Source organism: Ahaetulla prasina, chromosome 3, assembly GCF_028640845.1.
Source record: "Ahaetulla prasina isolate Xishuangbanna chromosome 3, ASM2864084v1, whole genome shotgun sequence".
Classification (NCBI taxonomy): Eukaryota; Metazoa; Chordata; class Lepidosauria; order Squamata; family Colubridae; genus Ahaetulla; species Ahaetulla prasina.
The window spans coordinates 218,203,510-218,227,909 of record NC_080541.1 but is presented as its reverse complement, the minus strand read 5'-3'; the positions used below and the strand labels follow the sequence as shown (position 1 = coordinate 218,227,909).

General features: G+C 44.3%; 1 protein-coding gene across 2 annotated transcripts in view; it reads right to left on the bottom strand.

The window, feature by feature from the left end:
- Positions 1-23,811, bottom strand: part of OSBPL2 (oxysterol binding protein like 2) — a 69,096-nt gene extending 45,285 nt beyond the window's left edge. The window contains exons 1-2 of one of the 2 annotated variants that reach the window (XM_058175551.1): positions 23,674-23,811; positions 3,765-3,899 (exon numbers count right to left, since the gene is read on the bottom strand). In XM_058175551.1, coding sequence (XP_058031534.1) covers positions 3,765-3,801 — 37 coding nt within the window. In that variant the 5' untranslated portion in view covers positions 3,802-3,899; positions 23,674-23,811. Of the gene's footprint in view, positions 1-3,764; positions 3,900-10,257; positions 10,407-23,673 lie in introns of those variants that run through there. The other variant, XM_058175552.1, reaches the window with a different exon arrangement.
- Positions 23,812-24,400: the final 589 nt, after the last annotated feature.

Sequence of the window (24,400 nt, the reverse complement as noted above, 5' to 3'; positions counted from 1 at the left end):
TTCCCCCCATCATGGGAGGTAGAAGTCTAATTAAATAAATGATGGCAAATGTTTAAAATTGTTCTGGCATTTATAAGGAACTGTTAATAGCTAGAACAAATTTCATGTATATACTTTGTTATTCACAGAACTATTTTTACAGAGCTTGGAGAAAAAGCAAAATAGGACTCTTATTTTGCAGGTGGTAATTCCCAATGTTTCGGGATATATATAATGTAATTATTTGCAATTAGGAGAAAATCCTCTATTCTAGTATATTTCCAAGATGATCAATCTGATCATATTTTTTCCCACTGAAGAAAACATCTAGCAAGCCAGAGTAATTGTTAAACAGCAAGGTTCTTGTTCTAAACTTTTGGCCTTCCCAGTATTGCAATATTAGTTTTGAAAACAGCAGTCACCTGTTTTTCTAGTTTTTGTTTACACCTCTGTCCCTTACAAAGCTTTGAGTCCACTTATCTCAAAATAAAGTATGCCTTTTGCCTTTTCCCCTAACCACCATCGTAGCTGTTTAACTACCGTTAGAATCTAGTTTTCAATGTAGTAACAAGAAAAGGGCCATCTGGTCATGCCTTCCTGTAAGATGTAAGCTTTAAGAAGCCCAAATGAGGCAATTAATTCCTTACGCTTTTGCATCTTGCTTGTCTAAAATAATATGGCAAGGCACTGGATGACCATCAAATATGCTAGGCTGTGGGTATTACTAAGAATACATGCCCATATGTTCAAGAGTGCTAGTTTTTCTCTTTTCTAGTTTATTTTTGTCAGCACAGGAGCATTAATATTACAGCATGTGAGAAAAAACAACAACGGCCCTATACCACTTCAGACAAACATGGGAATAACTGAAGCTCTATAAGAAAAGGAGTGGTAGAACCTGGGGGGGGGCGGAGTTAAGAGAGGAATCAGTCTAGAATTTCTCTGTAGCCACAAGTCCCCCTTGAATTCCATAGACTGTTATCTGACTCTAAGCAGGTACTAACCATCAGTTGAGAAGATTCACATGTGACCCTGCTCTTTTGCACTTCATAAGCTGGTACCCCTTTACCTGAGAATCTCATTCATTCTGGCTTCCTTCACTAGCAGGAAGGAGGACAATTAGAAGAGCAATACAGAGAGGACAGCAGTCAATGAGGACCTCCAAGGGCTCTTCTTCCACTAAGACTACAGCTAAAGCAATGGTTGATTAAAGAGCAGGAGGTATGGTGAGAGACCATAGTGGTTCTGCTCGTCCACTAGGCTCCAAGGATGTCACGGGTGTCAAACTTGGCATGTCACGTTGCTGTCATGTGACATATCGTGATGTTTTTTCCCTTCACAGAATTAGGGTGAGTGTGGCCTGCACATGACGCATCCCGCCACTGGGCGGCCAGTTTGACACCTCTGCATTCTGTATTTATTTATTTATTTATTAATCATACTTTTATACCGCACCATCTCCCGTAGGACTCAGGGAGGTTCACAGGCATATTAAAATACAACAATATAATAAATAACCAATTTAAAACCCAATTAAAACAAAATATTATAATAGCCAAATCACTAAAACGGTAAAGACCGATTAAAAACCCATTAAAATTTAACTAAAATATTTTATTCTTAGGCTAGTCCAGCTCGCTGAAATAATAAAGTCTTCAGTTCACGCCTGAAAGTCCGGAGGTCAGGGAGTTGCCGTAACTCTGGAGGAAGCTCGTTCCACAGGGCCGGTGCTGCCACAGAGAAGGCCCTCCCCGTGGGGGTCGCCAACCTACATTGCTTGGTCGATGGCACCCTGAGGAGGCCTGCTCTGTGGGAGCGCACTGGTCGTTGGGAGGCAATCAGCGGCAGAAGGCGGTCTCGTAGATATCCCGGTCCTAAGCCATGGAGCGCTTTAAAGATGGTGACCAAAACCTTGAATTGCACCCGGAAGGCTACCGGCAGCCAGTGTAGGCCGCGCAGGATGGGTGTTATATGGGAGCAACGCGGTGTACAGCTGTGTATCATCAACGTACAGATGATAATCCACCCCGAAACCATGGATAACCTCACCCAGCGGCTTCATATAGATGTTGAACAGGAGAGGTGAGAGAACAGACCCCTGAGGCACCCCACAAGTGAGGCGCCTCGGGGTCGATCTCTGCCCTCCTTCCAACACCGTCTGCGAACGGTCAGAGAGATAGGAGGAGAACCACCGATAGACGGTGCCTCCCACCCCCAATCCCTCCAACCGCCGCAGCAGGATACCATGGTCGATGATATCAAAAGCCGCCGAGAGATCTAATAGAACCAGGACAGAGGAACAACCCGTCCCGGGCCCTCCAGAGGTCATCCAGCAACGCGACCAAAGCCGTCTCGGTGCTGTATCCGGGTCTGAAACCGGACTGGAACGGGTCTAGATAGACAGTTTCCTCCAGGTATTGAGGAAGCTGATATGCCACCACACTCTCAACAACCTTCGCCAGAAAGCGAAGGTTGGAGACTGGACGATAGTTCGCTAATACAGCCGGGTCCAGGGAGGGTTTCTTAAGGAGGGGCCTCACCACCGCCTCTTTCAAGGCGGCGGGGAAAACACCCTCAAACAAAGAAGCGTTGGTAACTCCCAGGAGCCAGCTTCGTGTGACCTCCCGTGTGGCCAATACCATCCAGGAGGGACACGGGTCCAATAAACATGTGGTGGGATTCAACCTACCCAACAACCTGTCCATGTCATCAGGAGTCACAGGATCGAACTCAGCCCAGATAACATTCTCAAGACTCGTCCCCGCCATCCCACCCAGATCTATCCAATCAGTGTCCAAGCCATCCCGAATCTGAGCGATTTTATCAGACAGATACTGTACAAAATCCTCAGCACGTCCCTGTAAGGGGTCCTCCCGAGCCTCCTGCGTAAGCAGGGAGCGGGTCACCCTAAACAGGGTGGCTGGGCGATTATCTGCCGATGCGATGAGTGCGGAGAAATAGTTATGTTTCGCCGCCCTGATCGCCACTAGATAGGTCTGAATATATGACCTCGCTAGTGTTCGGTCAGGTTTGGAGCGGCTGGACCTCCAGGCGCTCTCTAGGCTTCTTTTCCGGCGCTTCATCTCTCTCAGCTCCTCGTTATACCAAGGAGCTGGTCGAGTTCGTTGCCGGATCAGAAGCCGCAAAGGCACGACGCGGTCCAAGGCGCCAGCCGCCGCCTCCTCCCAGGCGGCCGCCAGTTCCTCGGCCGAGCCGTGGGCTAAATCCCTTGGAAATGGCCCAAGCTCCGTCAGAAACCTCTCTGGGTCCATCAGGCGCCTGGGACGGAACCATTGAACCGGTTCCGTCTCCCTGCGGTGAGGTGTAGCGGTCCGAAAGTCTAGCTGAAGGAGTAAATGATCTGACCATGACAGGGGTTGAGATATTAATTCCCCTAACTCCAGATCATTTAGCCACTGTCCCGAGACGAAAATCAAGTCCAGTGTGTTACCCCCAACGTGGGTGGGGACATAAACTACTTGGGTCAGGTCCAAGGCTGTGATGGAGGCCATGAACTCCCGAGCTGCCATTGACGATTCGCCCGCCGACGGCAAGTTGAAATCCCCCATGACCATAAGTCCGGGTGTCAGACTCTCTGTGATCAGAGAGGCTTGTTTTGTTGAAAGAAAACATCTGAAGACTTAAGGAATAGGGAAGGAGGGAACCCAGCAGGTGTTATGGGGCCTAAGACAACTTCCTTCCCAGCAATATGTTTGAGCCCCACAGGACAAAAACACAGGATCCTCAGTTCCAACAAATTTAGACTTTATACAGAATTAATTTACCTGTGACAGCATCATAAAATTCCTCTTCACTATTCATCCTTTTAGTTGTTTTTTATCTCTCTTCAGTATCTCATTAATGCATAGTTGTTATTGACGCGATTACGTTTTCATAAAAGCAAAATAGTTCCAGATGTCCTGTACAGAGAGGAGGAAGAAAAACAAGAATAAATAATATTCTTTATTTATCTGGATTATCTCAAAAGACCCAGCCCCTGATTTGTTTCATGCGGTTACCCAATGTAATTAGTACATATTAAATTTCAAAATTACATTGGGCAATTTCATAAAATAAATTAAGCAATTACAGTATGCAGACTACTTTGGTTTGCAACATCTCTTGTCAGGTTTTGTCTAAACCAGCCTTCTCAAACTAAGGAATTTAATAAGAAAAAAATTCAGCACAAAATTGAGGAATTAAAACTTAGCAAATTCTGTTCTACCACCTGAGTCATGGAGAGAGAGAGATTGGTTTTTAAGATTACTATTCTGGGAATTTAATACAGATAGTCCTCGATTTACAACAGTTCATTTAGTGACCATTTGAAGTTACAATGCCCTTGAAAAGTGTGACTTATGACCTTTTTTTCACACTTATGACCATAGAAGCACCCCCATGGTCACGTGATTTACATTTGGATGCTTGACCACTGGTTCATATTTATGATGGTTACAGTGTCCCAGGATCATGTGATCACTTTTTGAGACCTTCTGACAAACAAAATCAACGGGGAAGCCAAATTCACTTAACGACCGTGTTACTAACTTAACAACTTCAGTGATTCACTTAACAAGCGTGACAAGAAAAGTCATAAAATGAGGCAAAACTCACTTAATGAATTTCTCACTTAGCAACATACATTTTGGGCTCATTTGCGGCCATAAGTCAAGGACTAATGGTAAAGTTAAAACATAAGAAAGTGATGTATTGAAAGGAAAAATACAGCTAGGGTATTTTTTTAAAATTAACCTTGAGCACAATCAGGTTGTAAAAAAAAAATAGACTTGTGATCATAATGTTATTTTAGCCGCCAAATCTTACTTTTTGTTAGATTGGAAAAGAAGTGAGATACTTCTAATGATTCTATTTACAGAATAATAGAGTAAATAAACCACAGAAAATACAGTGAAAGGAATGCTTCGATACATCCTGCTGTGTTTGCTGTGCAAACTCCAATGCTTGCCAGTTGACTTTTGGGTGCCATTCAAGGTGCATATCATCCCATATAAAGCTCATCATGGAATTTAAATATGAGCTAGCAGTCTAGTCTGCGGCAGTAGCCAAAAAAGCTAACACAATCCTTGGTTGTATAAAAAGAGGCCTAGAATCAAAATCACATGAAGTATTAGCACTGCTAGATAAAGCCTTAGTAATACAGGTGTTCTTTACACCTGGAATACCGGTGTACTTTACAACAGTTACAACAGCACTGAAGTTCCCTGCGCCGGCACCAGCTCAACCTCAATGAGTTTCACAGGCTACTCAAATGAAGCCAACGCTAGTCTTCAAGGCAAAGGCAAGTGCAGTCCACTAGGCAAAAGCAAGTTCCCAAGGCAAAGACAAATCCACAGGCAAAGGCAAGGCAAGGCAAGCAAAGGCAACAGCTGAACAGACACGATCCAAAGTTCAAGGCAAGAACACACAGCTAGGAAACGAACAAATTGTTTCCAGCATCGCCTCCATCTGTCTGCTGTGTTAAACAGTGAATTTTTGATGCAGCCCATCAAGAAGGGCGCGGCTGCCTCCTCATGAGTAATCTGGCTGACCTTCACTGCTCCAGCCTTTTCTCTGCCCTACGTGTTTTGGGATCAGGGGCAAAAGGCAGTTCCTCTTCTTCTTCGCTCACTTGCTGCAGCTGCATGCTTTCCCCACCTGAAGCCTCAGGGCTGTCCTGCTGTAGCTCTGCTTCAAGCCAAATCACTCTCAGACAGCTGCTTGGAGCCATTGACCAACTTCCCTCCTGATGTGCCCTGAACCGGTTCATCTTCCTCCAAGCTGATATCTGGAGAGGTATCTGGGAAAGCGTGTGGGGGAGTCATCGCAGTCCCCTCTAACTTTGAATGGTCACTAAGTGACTAGTTGTAAATTGAGGATTACCTGTATGTCTTTTCTGGATTTGCTGCCAGGTGTGATATCTTCCCAGTGATCTATTTAGCTCCCACCTTGATTTTCAGAAAAACTTTGAAAGCACAAGGCTAGAAAGCAGGAGACCATGAGTTCAAGTCCCTTCTTAGTCGTGACTTTGGAGACTTTGGGTAAATTACTCTCAGCCCAACCCACGTCACAGGGTTGTCGTTGTGGGGAAATTAGGAGGCAGTTGGGTTGTTTTTAAAAAATAATAATAATAAAGATGGGATATGTATATGTATGTAAATATATATATATATACATTCTTATATTTCTTATATTTGCTCACATAAGAACAAAGCCAAAAACTCCAGCCTGAAGATGATGAGTGAGACCTCATCAAAACGTTGCCTAAATACTTTCAACCTTACACGGGAAAAGACCCAAAGTTACCAAAACCTGCATACATATACCCGTGAAAACCTACGAAAACAACACATACACATAAATGTGTGTATGTATGTATGCATATATATGTGTATGTATATGTATATATATGGATGTATGGATGTATGTATATATATATTTCTCCCAGGCCCTGGGTGGGTTGTCAAACTTCTGTCAGTTTTATTGCTTTCTGTATAGTTCTTCTGAGTGATGATCTGTTCCTTTATATTTCTTGCTTTTAAAAAGTCTAAGTGGCCCACAAAACAATCAATAAAAACCTCTACAATGAGCTTTTTGCATTCTCATACATGCTAATTGTCAGCAACAATCCAAAATTCTAATTGCACAATTGGTTCATTAGTAGGAACGTTTCTATTATTTATTTAAAGCCTTTATATAGCTGCCATCTTATAACAAACTCTGGGCGGCTCCTAATCAAAACAACATTAAAAAAAAACCTTATTAAAAACAAACGCATTAAAAACAAAACCCTGGCACTAAGTCAAGCTTCTGATGTACAGCCATTAATCATATCCCAAGCACTTGGGGGGAAAGCTGGGTCTTCAGGACTTTATGGAAAACTAGGAGGTAGATGCCCACCAAACTTTAGGGGGCAGAGTATTCCATAGGGCAGGGGCAGCCCACAGAAAAGGCACTGTTTCCTAGCTCCCATCAGATGGCAATATTTAGGGGAAGGGACTAAAATCATGCCTATCCCATCTGACCTGGTAGGAAGGGAAGTTGTCCTTAACGAAAAGTGCTCCGCAGATAAACTGGCCCTGTGCTTTAACCATGATTATTTATTTATTTAATAGGCATTATGGAAATGTTTTGATTTTATTACAGGGAATCCTCAACGTATGGCCACAACTGAACCCAACATTTCTGTTGCTGAGTGAGATAGCTGTTAAGTGAGTCTTGCCCCATTTTGCGATCTTTCCTGCCAGAGTTGTTAAGTGAATCACGGCATTTGTTAAATTAGTTAACACGGCTGTTAAGTGAATCTGGCTTCCCCACTGACTTTGCTTGTCAGAAGGTCGCAAAAGATCACATGACCTCGGGACACTGCATCCGTCCTAAATAGCGCCTGAATTTTGATCACATGATCAGGGGAATGCCACAACAGCTGTAAGTGTGGAAAAACAGTCCTAAGTCACTTTTTTAAGGGATGTTGTAACTTCGGTCACTAAACGAACTGTTGTTGAGAACTACCTGTAATTTGTATACATGTGGTATCAAAATAAATATATTGATTGAAATAATTCTTTTTTTTTTGTTTGTGTTATAGGTTAACTGTAGAGCTGGCATTCAACATCTATTAATGCTAGCCATCTCAATGACAGGAGAATTACAGAACAACAACATTTTTCAGAACTCGGGTGCAGCTGGTGACAAGTCGAAAGCTGACCAACCCATTTTTTTTTTAAATTTGAATTTATATCCCGCCCTTCTCCGAAGACTCAGGGCGGCTTACACTGTGTTAAGCAATAGTCTTCATCCATTTGTATATTATATACAAAGTCAACTTATTGCCCCCCAACAATCTGGGTCCTCATTTTACCTACCTTATAAAGGATGGAAGGCTGAGTCAACCTTGGGCCTGGTGGGACTTGAACTTGCAGTAATTGCAAGCAGCTGTGTTAATAACAGACAGACTTAGTCTGCTGAGCCACCAGAGGCCCATTCATTTGTAGTATCAACAATATAAAAATCCTTCCATTCCCCACTATCCTATCAGAGCTGAAGAAGCATCTTGGATGGGAAGCGAAACGTCTTCAAAAGAAAAAAGAAGAAACTCCTGTTGCCTCCTGAAAAAGCACCTTTGGGACAACCATGACCTGGATGACTGAGAATCTCTACAAACTTTTAGCTATACAATTTGGGATGAACACCTTTTGAATGGTATGGGACTAGGAATGGATTTCCAGAGGGGGGTGGGGTGGAATTGCAGACTATAGGAACCAGGAGCACCACAAAGGTGACCCTGAGGACACAGATAAACCTCCAAGTGCTTCAACAGCTTGCTAAAAAGGTGCAGATTACCAGCTGTCTGCAAGAATTATAAATCCTTCCATTCCCCACTATCCTGCCAAAGCTGAAAAGGCGTAGAAGCGAAACGACTTCAAAAGAAAACAGAAGAAACTCCAGTTGCCTCCAGAAAAAGCACCTTTGGATAGTATCAACTGCAACTTTTAGTGTGATTATTATTAGCCATCTTCTTTTAATTTCCCCGTGGATTCACTCCTTGAAATCTGCCCACCTCTACCTTACCTAACCCTGTGCCCTATAAAATGTTTCAAAATAGGATTATGGTTCTCCTGCCCACAAGTACACCCACATCTTTTTAAAGAAGGCCACAGTTAAAAGTTCGGTGGAGACTAAATCCTTTCCCAACAATAGATTGTGAGGCAATCAGAGGCCTCGCCCAAAAGATAACCAGCTAAGGTACACAAGTACAGCCAAAAAAGGGATCGACAAAGATTCAGAGCATGTGCCAAAAGGAGAGGCCAGAAGAATATTTGTTGGGGGCAAGAGGAATATTTAGCCTGTCATAGAGAAGAAGGGATCGACTTATAGTCTAAAGCACCAGAGGGCAGAACAAGAAGCAATGCTAATGCATGCAGGTTTGTTAAAAGAGAGTTCCAACCTACAGTAGTGACCGAAATTGTGGAAACCTTTTGGGAAAAGTGTATTTTCTAAATCTAGCTAATAACACCACTTTTTTTTAGTAGTACTATAAAATTATATATCAATGGAAAAATAATTTAATCAAGAATGTAATGCAATAAGGATTTGTTATTAGAATAGCAGTTACAGTATAAAGAAGAAAAGTGAAACACATAGAAAAAATGAGATATACAAAAATTATCACCATGTCCATTAATACTTAGTAGGGTAACCTTTAGCATGAATTACGGCCTTACAACATCTTCCCATGAAGGGAACCAAGTCTTTTAGTTCTGCAGCTGTTATAATATATAAGATTGAATGGTTGCTTCTATTAACTGGGTTTTATTGCTGGATCACTTCTGACTAACAACTTTCTTTAGTCGTCTCCATAGATTTTCAATTGGGTGAAGGTCTGGGCTATTCCCAGGCCATTCCAGCAGTGGAATAGGATTATCTTGAAACTCCAAAAAAAAAAAGTGGCATTATTAGCCATCAAACCTCAAAAAAACACTTTTCCCAAAAGGTTTCCACAATTTTGGTCACTACAATAAGGAAATTTTTTCGGACAGGGAGAATTTTCTGCAGGGAGAACAATGGATCAGTGGAATAGCTTGTGTTGTGTCCCACTCCTCCTCTGACGGCCGGGTCGGGGAAGTCCGTATCAAGCGTGCCTCTGCAGCTCTGCCAAAGTCCTATCAGAGTCCTCAGGGCAGGCAGGAATCCAAGGTGTGACTTCAGCAATCCAGATGAGACTTTGCCTGACTCAAAGAATGCCAGAAAGCAGATCCTTTATATAGGCCATGGGGTGTGGCTCCATGACTCAGCACTTATCCAGGCCTGCCCCTCCCTTCCTTTTGCTGACGTTGCCTCTCCACTCTCCGGAAGCATGGGTCTCTCCAGCCTCCAGCTGTTAGTAATTCCAGCTCATGACTGGCTTCACATTCCCCAGGCTCACATGCTGTGGGGGAGGGGCCCAGCTGCTCCATTTGTCCGGGCATGGTGCCAAGACTGGGGGCTGGAGGCATGTCAGGCCATTCTCCTGTACTATCAGTGTCTGGCAGGAGATGAGAAGGGCCCGGCTGCGGAGAGGGGGGCGAACGAGGCACAGCAGCTTGTTTCCCTGAGTTGTGGGTGCTCCATCACTGGAGGTTTTCAAAAAATAGATTGGATGACCATTTGACTGATTGTTGGGAAAGGATGGTATAAGGACTCCTGAGGGGGTTGGACTAGAAGGCCTCCGAGGTCCCTTCCAGTCTTATGATTCTATATGCATCTTGTCAGGCCTCTGAAGCCAAGTCAGGAAACACTCACCACAAGGACTACTAGAATTCAATTTTCCTGCTGTAGGGAAGTGGTTCTCAAGCTGCGGTCTGCGTATGGGGATGGTGAATCTTTTGAGCTCAGTGTGTCAAAAAATTCAGAGAATGCCTCATTTGACTTCGCTGGGGTGTCTGTCTCACACACCCAGACTCCCAGAGAAAAGAGAAGCCATTCATAACAAGAAATTAGATTGTAAATATTTTTCAATTTGCCTTTTCCTGTCAGTAAGAAAAAATGTGTATTTGAGTCAGCTCTGGGTCACACGAGGCCTGGAAACTTTGGAGAAGGCTCTTGCACAGCCTTGCAGCCTCCAAAAGGAGAAGGAAAGCTTGTCCCATTCTCACATGCTTTTCGGAGGCTCCAGAGCAGAGGTGTCAAACTCAAGGCCTGCGGGCCGTGATGGACCGGCCCACGGTGCTTCTGCCAGCAAAAATGGAGGGATGCAGGAGTCCGTTGTGGCTCAAACTGGGTATGGGGGGGGGGCGCGCAACCCCCCTCCCCAGGCTACGTTTTTGCTGGCAGAGGGCTAGCAAAACAAAGCAAAAGGAGAAATGTTTCCCCTTTTGCATTTGAGCATCCAAGAAGGGACAGAAAAGGAGAAAGGGGAAGAGGAAAGACAAAGAAAAAGAAAAAGAAGGGAAGATGGGAAGAAAGCAAGGAAGGAAAAAGAAGAAAAGAGGGGAAGGAAAAAGAAAAGAGAAGGAAGAGGGAAGGGAGGGAGGGTGTTGTGGTCCGCTGGCGGCCTGCAGAGCTGGCAGCAGAGTCGGACAGTGAGGAGGTTGGGGAGGAACATGGGCCAGTCCTGGAGTCCAGGGAAGGCTCGGATGAGGGCTCTCCATTGAAGGCAGAGAAAGGCCATGTGGGAGTTATGTGCTGCCTCCGGAGCCTCCAGAGTCAGACATCAGTGAGGCAAAGGAACAGGGGGAGCCTGTTCCCAGTGCGCACATGCGCAGAGCTGCAAGAAGGCAAGAACAGTTAAGACAAAAGGACAACTCGGGAGTAGGGCTTGGAGATGATTGGCCCCTCCCATAAGACATAAAGGAGGAGCAAAGGCACATGAGCCTTTGCAGGAAGCAACTTTGTCCGTTCTGGTCGGTTTGAATTCTGAAGCTCCGTTTTGACTCTGTGCTCCGCGTGGCCTTGCAAAGCCAACTGCCAATTAGGTCTTTGGCAGCATGTCAAGGGAGATAAGGTGGGTGCTTATCAGTCTTATCACAAAAGACTGTGGCAGACATCTGTCAGACTCTTTACAAACTATTTGTGACTCATTACCGGCTGTGTTATAAAAAGAGGGTTTTTGGGACTAAGCGTGTGCTTTTTACTGTCTCAGGAAGCCTAGGTCAGAACAGAGGGAGGGAAGGAAGGAAGATTATAATGAGAGGGAGGGATGGTCTGAGGGAAGTCCTGCCTTAGCACTTGGCCACCGCAGGTGCCCCTAACACGAGTGACATCGAGCTCCCCCCCCAAGGTCAAACACAACTCTGATGTGGCCCTCAATGAAATCGAGTTTGACACCCTTGCTCCAGAGGCTGCATGAGAACAGAGTCCTCTCGCACAACTTCCAAAGGGTTCTGAGGCCTGGTGTGTTACCAAAAATGTTATAGGTTCGCCCTCACTCCCATACCATGAGCACTTTACACATTAGCTTCTCCCACCAGAGGAGAATTCATCACTTTAATAAAAGCAATGGTTTTCTTGACGTCCAAAATTTACATTTGACATTGGTCCCTTGTAATGTCTCTTAGTACAAATTCCAGCATTACATGGTCACATCTCCATAATGTTTCTACTACAGGCAGTTTCTACTTCACTTATGACCACAACTGTGCTCCAAATTTGTTGCTAAGTGAATTTTGCCCCATTTTACAACCTTTCTTGCCACCGTTATTAAGTGAATCACCGTAGTTGTTAAGTTAGCCACACAGTTAAGTAAATCTGGCTTCCCCATTGCCTTTGCTGGTCAGAAGGTCGCAAAAGGTGATCACATGACCCCGGGACACTGCAACTGTCATAAATATGAGTCACTTACTGAATTTTGGTCATGTGACCATGGGAATGCTGCAACGGTCATAAGTATGAAAAACTATCACAAGTCACTCTTTTTCTGTGCCGTTGTAACTTTGAATGGCCACTAAATGAATGGTTGCAAGTCAAGGACCGTAATAGCTCAGGCTGTTAGAAGCCTGTTATTAGAACACAGTAGCCTGCAATTACTGCAGGTTCAATCCCGGCCCAAGGTTGACTCAGCCTTCCATCCTTTATAAGGTAGGTAAAATGAGGACCCAGATTGTTGGGGGGGCAATAAGTTGACTTTGTAAAAATATAGAAATAGAATGAGACTATTGCCTTATACACCGTAAGCCGCCCTGAGTCTTCGGAGAAGGGCGGGATATAAATGTAAACAAAAACAAAAAAAAGGACTACTTGTAGTTTAAGTCAAGGACAGCTGATCCTCTTGCAGACGCTTAGGCCTTATTCACTTTCAGAAAATGTCAGTATACTGATTTTTATTTGAAACAAATGGATTCTGCAAAGCACGACACCAGAAAACCTAACCATATGCATTTCTGCTACCACAGGGGTGTCCAAACTACGGCCCGCGGGCCAACTGTGGCCCGCGGGTCAGTTTTTATTGGCCCGCAGCAAATTCTGAAAGTATAATTGAATATGGCCCTTTTCGGCCGCCTCCGGTACTTGCCCGGTGGTTTGCTGCGAGGCTCGTGGCTCCTCCCCATGGGCGGGGAATAATGAAGCGAGGGGGCGGAGGAGGCGGCGAGCGGGAAAGAGGCTGCTGGCCATGCCCGACCCCAGCAGTTCTACCCTCACCTTCTTCGGGCCGCCTGGCAAGGCTCCTAGCGCCTCCACCCCTTGGGCAGGGAATAACGAAGGGAGGGGGCGGAGGAGGCGGCGGCGAGCGGGAAAGAGACTGCTGGCCGTGCCCGACCCCAGCAGTTCTACCCTCGCCTTCCTCGGGCCGCCTGGCGAGGCTCCTCGCGCCTCCACCGCTTGGGCAGGGAATAACGAAGGGAGGGGGCGGAGGAGGCGACGGCGAGCGGGAAAGAGGCTGCTGGCCGTGCCCGACCCCAGCAGTTCTACCCTCGCCTTCCTCGGGCCGCCTGGCGAGGCTCCTCGCGCCTCCACCCCTTGGGCAGGGAATAATGGAGTTTCAAGTTCATACCAAATACAAAACAAAAGCCAAGATCAGGGGTGTCCAAACTTGGTCTCTTTAAGACTTGTGGACTTTAATTCCCAGAGTTCCTCAGCCACACCCCAAAATAAGCCACGCCCACAGAACTGGTACAAAAAATTAGCCTCCCCGTTCAATGGTGTGGCCCGTGGCTTTACTTATTTTTCTGTATTTGGCCCTCACCAAAAAAACTTTGGACACCCCTGTGCTACCACATAGGGTTATCTCCTACATGTAACTAATTCAGCTATACAGAACTTTATTTAAACTCTTCTTTCATCCTGACTTGGTTTATTACGATTTGTGAAAGCAGGCAAATGTTGCTGTGAATATCAGATCTAAGTGTGCCTCACTCTTCCTTTTAGGACCATAGAAGAGAAACTAAGAAGTGTCTGCATTGGGTTTAACTATTACGTATGGGTGACATAAGAATGGTTGCAAGTCAAGGACCGTAATAGCTCAGGCTGTTAGAAGCCTGTTATTAGAACACAGTAGCCTGCAATTACTGCAGGTTCAATCCCGGCCCAAGGTTGACTCAGCCTTCCATCCTTTATAAGGTAGGTAAAATGAGGACCCAGATTGTTGGGGGGGCAATAAGTTGACTTTGTAAAAATATAGAAATAGAATGAGACTATTGCCTTATACACCGTAAGCCGCCCTGAGTCTTCGGAGAAGGGCGGGATATAAATGTAAACAAAAACAAAAAAAAGGACTACTTGTAGTTTAAGTCAAGGACAGCTGATCCTCTTGCAGACGCTTAGGCCTTATTCACTTTCAGAAAATGTCAGTATACTGATTTTTATTTGAAACAAATGGATTCTGCAAAGCACGACACCAGAAAACCTAACCATATGCATTTCTGCTACCACAGGGGTGTCCAAACTACGGCCCGCGGGCCAACTGTGGCCCGCGGGTCAGTTTTTATTGGCCCGCAGCAAATTCTGAAAGTATAATTGAATATGGCCCTTTTCGGCCGCCTCCCGGTACTTGCCCGGTGGTTTGCTGCGAGGCTCGTGGCTCCTCCCCATGGGCGGGGAATAATGAAGCGAGGGGGCGGAGGAGGCGGCGAGCGGGAAAGAGGCTGCTGGCCATGCCCGACCCCAGCAGTTCTACCCTCACCTTCTTCGGGCCGCCTGGCAAGGCTCCTAGCGCCTCCACCCCTTGGGCAGGGAATAACGAAGGGAGGGGGCGGAGGAGGCGGCGGCGAGCGGGAAAGAGACTGCTGGCCGTGCCCGACCCCAGCAGTTCTACCCTCGCCTTCCTCGGGCCGCCTGGCGAGGCTCCTCGCGCCTCCACCGCTTGGGCAGGGAATAACGAAGGGAGGGGGCGGAGGAGGCGACGGCGAGCGGGAAAGAGGCTGCTGGCCGTGCCCGACCCCAGCAGTTCTACCCTCGCCTTCCTCGGGCCGCCTGGCGAGGCTCCTCGCGCCTCCACCCCTTGGGCAGGGAATAATGGAGTTTCAAGTTCATACCAAATACAAAACAAAAGCCAAGATCAGGGGTGTCCAAACTTGGTCTCTTTAAGACTTGTGGACTTTAATTCCCAGAGTTCCTCAGCCACACCCCAAAATAAGCCACGCCCACAGAACTGGTACAAAAAAAATTAGCCCTCCCCCCCCCCCCCCCCCCGTTCAATGGTGTGGCCCGTGCCTTTGCTTATTTTTCTGTATTTGGCCCTCACCAAAAAAACTTTGGACACCCCTGTGCTACCACATAGGGTTATCTCCTACATGTAACTAATTCAGCTATACAGAACTTTATTTAAACTCTTCTTTCATCCTGACTTGGTTTATTACGATTTGTGAAAGCAGGCAAATGTTGCTGTGAATATCAGATCTAAGTGTGCCTCACTCTTCCTTTTAGGACCATAGAAGAGAAACTAAGAAGTGTCTGCATTGGGTTTAACTATTACGTATGGGTGACATAAGATTGGTTGCAATTAATTTAAAATAAGCCATTTCAAAACATGGCTTCTTTGTTTTACTGAATTTAGTTTAAGCACAGTTCCAAAATCTTAGTGAGTCACACAATGGTTAACAAAAAAGGAGAAACTCTGGAACAATACTTCCTGACCATTCAGAATGCTTAGTCTGGTGTGCAAATAACACCATTGACTTTGCCTGCACATGTCAAACTAAAATTCAATATCATGTAAATGATCCCCAAGCATAGACAAGCCACCAAAATCTTTTGGTCCACTTTTAACTAAGGTATATCACGGGTTTAAATACAACTTATTGCCATCACTGATTTTTATGACTTGGAAAATGTATTTCTGTAAACCACAGTTAGCCAACTACAGTTTACATTTTGGATATAAATCTCAACAACGATAAATGAATCAAACTAAAAAAACTAGAGGTGACTTGATCCAAAGACTGGATGAGATTTATTCATTCGACATTAAATCTGTTTCACTAAAGCAATATGTCAGGCCACTGATAAGGAATCATTATATTTAATACTTTATTAACCAAAATTAACCCTTAATTTCTATATATTTCTATATTAAAAATAAAAATGCAAAAATGTCTTTCATGTGGCAAAATGGTAAAAAATGTTTTTAACTGATCTGCAGATATTGTTTCATTAGTGGTTGTTTTTTTAACCACTTCTGTATCTGAAAGCAACTGAGATTAAAGCAGTGCTAGAGCGAGTAACAACAAAAAAAAGAGCGAGTCAAATTTTTCAACTTTCAATTTCCAAACATTAGGGGTGCTCAAAAGTTGTGACATGCCTTGAGGATTGTAAAGATATTTCGGTTACTTTAATGTAATTAGGATGTGCTTGGTAAGTAGCTACATACATATGGTAACTTTTTAACATTGTGTTTGTTTGCACCCAATTGCTAATTGCCATGCAGTTCACATCAAATACATTTTCCTAACTGCCAACTTGTTCTCAGTTCATGCATTACAGTACAGGTATTCTAAAAACATAAAAGCTTGCTGGATCAGTTAAAAGACCATCATGTTTTGGTTATTGTGCAGTTCCTAATTAGATGTGCCTCCAAAAATTTAGTGAATGTCTTCACATGAGCGTAATATTTCCCTATATTAAGAGCACCTGATGTTTATAAACATTTGGTTCTAATTCAGCCCAATTTTCTATCAATACACCTAATCCCTAATTTCTAAATCACCATCCATCATCAAAGTGGATTATACTGAATTCAAAAGTTAGATGACATCAGAAGAATCAGCTAATTACAATAATATGCTCTTTCCTCACTCATAAATTGCTAATAGAAGTAATTATTCTTACTTATACACTTTTGCTACTAATTGCAAAAAGTTTTGCTTTTCTGTTGGAAAACATTTGCAAAGCAAAAAGCAAATATTATTTCTGGACAAGATCATACAGGCAAGAGCAAGTAGAAACAAAATATGAATATTTTTATTTTAAATTTGAAAGACTGTGTACTTTAAATTAATAGAGTAATATAATGCATTCATTTTGAAGTAAGGTTGCACGTATTGCATCCTAAATTGTGTTGCTAGATACAATATCCACATTCAGCAAAATATTTCAGTAAACCACCCTTCTCAACAATGCACTTTTAACTCTTATCCAGCAAGTGAAAATCAAAGTCAGACTTTCAGTTCTCAGAACTTGCATGCCAAGCCAAGAATAAAACTGGGGATTTTGATTCATATTTAAGATGTGCATAATGCAACTATTTATCTACTATATTGAAATAAGTTTGTTTTTACATTTACATTTGACCAATACTAAATTTTGAAGAAACTATGGAGTACAAAGGAGTGCCAAAATACTTTTTGGAAAGTAGTTTCCAAACATACAGGGATGATGGAAAGATGAATGCATTGAGGGGAAAGTTTACATTTTTCCAAACTGGTTTCATTATAACACAAACCAAGTGGTAATCAGTATTGCAAAAGCACAAAAGGTTTTTATTTACTTGTACCCAACCATGGCACAAGCACACCTTACAACATTGTTTTCCTGCTGTGACTCTATAAGGCTGCCTTCAATTTATCACCAGCCATTATTATAGTGACACATGCTTAAGGTGCCTTTTACCTGTACTCATCTTTTCCCTACTAAATCACAGCATCAATGACAGCTGTAAGGTATCTAAACTCTGTTATATGTTTCCATCCATTAAGTTAGAGGCAAATTTTATAGAAGAGTATTTAGAATGAGCTCATGGATATGCCGTCTGAGAATCACAATTTAAGGGAATGTATTAGTCTCCCTAGTTTCTACAGTGGGCTATGACAATTATACAGGTAGTCTTCGACTTATGAGCACAATTGAGGCCAAAATTTCCACAATACAGTTGTTAAGTGAGTTTTGTCCCATTTTACAACCTTTCTTGCCAGAATTATTAAATGAATCACTGCAGTTTTAAGTTGGTGACACGGTTGTTAAGGGAACCTGGCTTCCCCCCATTTTTGCTTGTCAGAAGATTGCAGAAGGGGATCACATGACCCTGGGACACTGCAACGGTCATAAATATGACTCAGTTGCCAAGTATCAGAATTTTGATCACATGATCGTAAGTCACTTTTTTCAGTGCCATTGTAACATGTCTGTGTCTGCTGTAGAATGACAGGGCCAAGCATCGCACACTGCTCCCTAAACAAAGCATGAGAGAATCTGAAAGTCAGCAGAAAAGAGAAAAACTAAGCAAAAAAGTATCTACAGCTCATAAGCTTATTATATAGTAATAAGGGCAGCAAATTTGGTACAGCTTCTTGCCAATTCAAGGTCCAAGGAGATATGGTAGAGATTAGCCATAAATCAATCAAGGAAAAGTGTCACAATACAGGTAGCCCTTGACTTACAACCGTTCATTTAGTGACCGCTCAGTTACAACGGAGCTGAAAAAAGTGACATAACAGTTTTGCCACACTTATGACCATTGCAGCATCCCCATGGTCACGTGACTTACATTCAGATGCTTGGCAACTGGTTCATATTTATGATGGTTGCAGTGTCCCGGGGTCATGTGACCAACTTTCAGCAACCTTCTGACAAGCAAAGTCAATGGGGAAGCCAGATTCACTTAACGACGATGTTACGAATTTAGCAACTGCAGTGATTCAACTCAACAAACGTGGCAAGAAAAGTTGTAAAAATGGGGGAAACGACAGGGAACATCCACCCATGCTATTCACGTTATGCTACAATTTCCATATCACAAGAAAAAAATATCTTGAAATTATAGATCTTTCCACGGTGTTACTTTTTTAAAAAAAGTTGAAACACCGGTAGTTTTCAACGTACGATAATTTGTTTAGTGACTGTTCAAAGTTACAACACCGCTGAAAAAAAAATGACCTATGATCGGCTTTCACACTCACAACCGTTGCAGTGTCCCCATGGTTACATGATCAAAATTTGGATGCTTGGCAACTGGCAGGTACTTATGAGAGTTTTGTAATCTTCCAAGCTGACTTTCAACATGCAAAGTCAATGGGGGAAGCCAGATTTGCTTAACGACCGCATGATTTACTTAGCAACTACAGAAATTCACTCAATAATTGTGGTTAAAAAGCATTGTAAAAGGAGCACAACTTGCTTAACACCTGTCTTGCTTAGCAGCGGAAACTTTAGGCTTAATTCAAGGGTTATAAGTTGAACATTACTTGTACTCAGCTAGGAAAACAAAACATATTTCTCTAGGAAAGAATAAAATTAATTTCAACTTAGCGCTATCGTGGTAGCTTTCCAAGAAGAAAATAATGTTGTCCTCCCCTATCTTTACAAGTCCGTTTCACTACCTCTATAAATGTTTTCACAGTAACTTGCTGCAATGTTTTCAAATCCTCAATTATTCCGAGCCATCGGTGGGGAAAAAAATCCAATGTGATCAAAGTAGTCTAATGCTTGGCTACAATTGACCACTATGAGGAAAAGGCATGAGATCTCACCAGGGAGGTAGCTAATTTGCAGGGAGGTAGCTAATTTGCAGAATCCTTGCTGTTAGATGAAAACAGCCCAAGGGAAAGAATAGCAAATACTGCATTATGAAAGGAATTAGGGAATACACAGGCAGTCCTTGACTTACAACAGTTCACTTGGTGACCGAAGTTACAATGGCACTGAAAAAAGTGAGTTATGACCATTTTTCACACTTAGGACCTTTTCAACATACCCAAGGCCACGTAATTTACATTCAGATGCTTGACAACTGACTCACATTTATGACGGTTGCAATGTCCCAGGGTCAGTTGATCCCCTTTTGTGTCCTTTTGACAAGCAAAGTCAAGGGAAGCCAGATTCCCTTAACAACGATGTTACGAATTTAGCAACTGCAGTGATTCACTTAACAACTGTGGCAAGTAAAGTTGTAAAACGGGGCAAAAGTATTCGTGTAAGGATTGTATTTGAGTGGCTGCCACAGTTAGTTCTGAACACCTGAGATTTCTGTCTAATGGTAGGGAAATTTGTCCAGCATGTTTGTATTGTTTGTATTGTCTGAATTGTAAAGGTAGCTGCATACACAGGCACACACAGAGAGAGACACTATTCAGAATTAGACTGAAACTATTCCCTTCACTTACCTCCACACAAGGCTTCCCCCTAGGTTGATTTTGCTCTGTGGCACTAAAAGCCCAAGGAGTCAGATCTCCCTGCTAATTCCATGTGGGAGGGGCATCCCTCTCAGGCAATTCCTCTCTTGAAGAGATAGCAGAAAAAGTGATATCCAAAACCCAAGCCCTGAATGACTCACAAATGATGCTGCCCAGTTGCCCAGTAAAGCAAGATATGTTGCACTGGTGGTCTCATGAGTAGAAGTCCCAGGGCTCATTGTGTGTAATGTTTTTTTAAAAAAAAGAAAGGAAAAAGCCTGGATTGCACACTGATTAACCTCAATTTGGACTAAAAAAAATCTGGATGCACTAAAGTAAGAGCTAGGGCAGGTTCAGTAACCAACCCTTGGAAATGGGCAGCCTGTAATTTAAAGGAAAACCATGGCTGTGAAAATTTTGGGATGTGTGCTTGCTCTCACTTAGCAACATAAATGTTGGGCTCAATTGTGGTCATATCCCTGTTTATTATCCAGGCAAAAACTTCTCCCAGGAAAAGAAAAATGTTGTGGTACAGGTAGTCTTTGACCTACTATCATTTGTTTAGTGACCATCCAAAGTTACAATGACACTGAAAAAAGTGACTTAGGAACGTTTGCACTGCAGGATTTCCATGGCCATGTAATCAAAATTCAGACACTTGGCAGCTGGTTCCTATTGATGACAGTTGCAGTGTCCTGGGTCATGTGATTCCCTTTTGTAAACTTCTAACAAGCAAAAAGCAATGGGGAAGCCAGATTCACTCAACCACTGTGTTACTAACTTTATAGCGATTCAGTTACTGTAGTAAGAAAGATCACAAAATGGGGCAAAACTCATTGAAGTGAGTTTTGAACATTTTTCATACTTACGACCATTTCAACATCCCCATGGCCATGTGATTTACATTCGGATGTCTCACTTAGCAACAGAAATGTTGGGCTCAATTGTGATCGTAAGTGGAGGGCTACCTGTACTCGTTTCAAAAGACTAGGCTACGGGGTGAACCCACCTTAAAATGTGACTCATTCCTTCATCAAATATAAGAGCTCAGTGGCGTCGGGATAGTAGCTCATCAAATCTTGCATTTTATGTCACATTGTGGCCTACACAATACACTAACAATAAACAAGAGTTCTTTTCAATTTTTCTTCCTCAACAGTTGTTAATTAACTCACACCATCTTTGGAAGAGAGAGAGATGAGGCTATAACTACCAATGTCCCTGGTTCCTTTCAAGGCTTCTAACCTGATGGCCCTCAGCACGTCTGATGATAGCAAATTCTCCAGGCAAGTCAAATTCAATGTCAGTCAAAATAATGACAAACAAGGGAACCTCATTTACAAGGAACGGCTGCCATTTTCCTCAACCCAGAATGAACCATCCCATTCTCAAGGTAGCTTTATGCCAGCATGGCGTCATCTTCCTTGAACTGGGGAGGGTGTGTGACCTTCGGCTAAAATAAAACACAGCTTGGGAATCCAAGCACCAGTGCTGAAGTGTCAGAAGAGGAAGAGGACAATTAAAATCTATTGTAACTTATTACTTATTATCAAGGATGAATGGCTGCACAATCACGAAAAACTGTTCCAATTCAGGTACAGAGAATAAAACGAAGCAGCATTTAAACCAAACCCAGGTCATCTATTTACAAAGATCACCAGTTGGGTTCCCTTCATCTAGTCTTTAAAAAGAAAATATTTAAATTGAGTAAAAATGGAAAACAACTTCTATTCCTCTAATACAAACGAAGAGCAGACAAGCCCCAAAGATACAGGTAGTCCTCGACTTACGATCACAACTGAGCCCAAAATGTCTTAAATTTGATAAGTGAGTTTTGCCTCATTTTATCACCTCGCCACAGTGGGTTAAGTGAATCAATTGCAGTTGACAAGTTAGTAACTCGGCTGCTAAGTGAATCTGGCTTCCCCATTGACTTTGCTCGGGAGAAGGTCACAAAAGGGTATCATGTGACCTTGGGACCCAGCAGCGGTCATAAATATGAACCAGTTGCCAGTGGGGATGCCGCAAAAGTTCGTAACTGTGAAAAACGGTCGGGAGTCCCATTTTTCAGTGCCATTGGAACTCTGAACGGTTGATAAATGAACTGCTTGTTAGAATAGAATAGAATAGAATAGAATAGAATAGAATAGAATAGAATAGAATAGAATAGAATAGAATAGAATAGAATAGAATAGAATTTTATTGGCCAAGTGTGATTGGACACACAAGGAATTTGTTTTGGTGCATATGCTCTCAGTGTACATAAAAGAAAAGAAAAAGAAAAAAGAAAGAAAAAAAATACCTTCATCAAAGGTACAACATTTACAATACAAATGATAGTCATAGGTTGCAATTTAACTCTTAAATTAAGTGGAGGACTATCTGTACCATCCTGTTTCCTCATTACGGTGTAAGGAACTGAGATCGGCAGTCTGGAAATCCAAAACAGAATAAATAATCTTATGATCTAAACAGGCTGAACCGCAACCATCCTCACGTGAAGGTTGCCAGCCTGCAGCCATCAGCATTCGCATTCCCTTGCCGGCCAAGCTATTCCATCATCTCCTAGAAGCCCAGCAAGGCAGCTAAGAGAGAAAGCCAAGGACTTCACAGGCCTCTTCAACTCAGAGGCAAGTTGGCCCACCTTCAACTTCGGGTCGGAAGCCCCCAAAAGGAAAAGCAACCCGGTACAGGTAGGTCCTCAACGTACGACCACAATCAAGCTCCAAAATTTACATTACACTAAGCCAGGCATCTGTTAAGTGAATTTGAACCCCGTTTTTTGACGTCGCTCTTTGGCCCAGTTGTTTTTAAGTGAATCTGGCTTCCCCGTCGAGTTTGCTTCTTAAGAAGGTCACAAAAGGGGATCGCAGGACCCCGCCGCCGTCATAAACAACGAGTCCGTCGCCGAGCATCTGAATTCTGATCAGGTTGACCATGGGGATGCTGCAAGGGCCGCGAGCGTGAAAAAAGTGATCCCGAGTCATTTTTTTTTCCCCCGGCATCGTCGTCACTTTGAACGGTCACTAAACGAACTGTTGTAAAGTAGGGGATGTTTGACAGTATTTTAAAGGGAGCAACAGAACCAAGGGGTCCGAAGGGGGGCAAAGCACTCCTTTCCACACCTTTAAAATTGCTTTTTTATTTTTAAATGAACCGCTGCAAGTCGAGGACTGACTGTACTTCTCCCAGAAACCTATTTAAGGGAAGGACCCCCGGCTTAACTTCTCTGAAAACCTTTGCAGACACCGAGCAGCCCAGCTGTGTCCCCTCCACCCGCCACCCTCGCAAGAAGAAAACCCCCTGAGAAGGCAGATTCACGGTCCTCCCCGCTTGGATCACCGCGGGGTCTCCCGTCCCCATGCCTCGACGTTTCCCAAACGATGGGGGGGGGGACGAGGGCAACTCCCATTTCCCCATCACCGGGGGGGGAGGATTCTTTCCATCAGCCGGGCCTGCACCGCCTCCCCCAACCCCGGGAGATGGTTCGGGCGGCACCCCCATCCTCCTCAGGCGGCGAGGCCTTCCCTCCGCCGTCCCCCTCTTCCCTCAGCCAGGCCAGAGGGACCGTAGAGACCGTAGAGCTCCCGCTGCCAAGCGGCCGGGCTCGAGCTGCGGAGCCCCGGAGGGTTGGCGAGAGGCCGGCCGCTGTTTCCAACCCCGCCGGCGGTGGGTTTACCTGTCGCCCGGCGCGTCCCCGTCCTGCGGTGCGGCCGTGCGCACGCGCACACGCCTCTCCGGCCTCGAGCCCCCGGCGAGACCCGTCGACACTCCCCGAGGCGGAAGTACGACCCGCCGCCACCCCCTCCTCTCTCAACGTTTCCCCCCACCTTCCCCGTCCACGCTTGACAGACGCGTCAGGCCGTCCAATCGTCAGCGATGGAGCGACGTGACGTTCCAAGGACCCCCCTCCTCCCCTCCGCTCCCCCCCCGGCACACGGCCGTGTCGTCTCGCTCTCCTCCCGCAAGCGGGCCAATGGATCGCGAGGGAAGGGAAAGGGCGGGGATTATGCTAATCAAAAAGCCTGAGGCGCCGGAGTTCCTCTCGAGCTTTCGCGCATTGTCTAGCGGATTCGACCTCAAGGCAGCTCTGCTCGGCCAATGGCGTTCTTCCGAAGGGGCGAGGCCATGCAAATGAGATGGGGGAAAGTAATCCCGTCGAGCAGCTCAGGCGCGTCATAAGCGGAATGCGGTCGGACCGCTCGTGATCCCCGAAGCCTTTGGTGAAGAAAGCAGGCACTGTGCCTCCTTTGCAGGCGTCCCACTTGATTGTTGATGTCCAATCGCCATGACCAGAAAGACATTTTGTGGTTTACAGAAGCTCTTCCTCCACCAAAGATGCTCCAGGTGTGTTGGGTCCACAACACCCAGAATCCCTTGCTGGTATGGCCATCGATTGTGAGAGC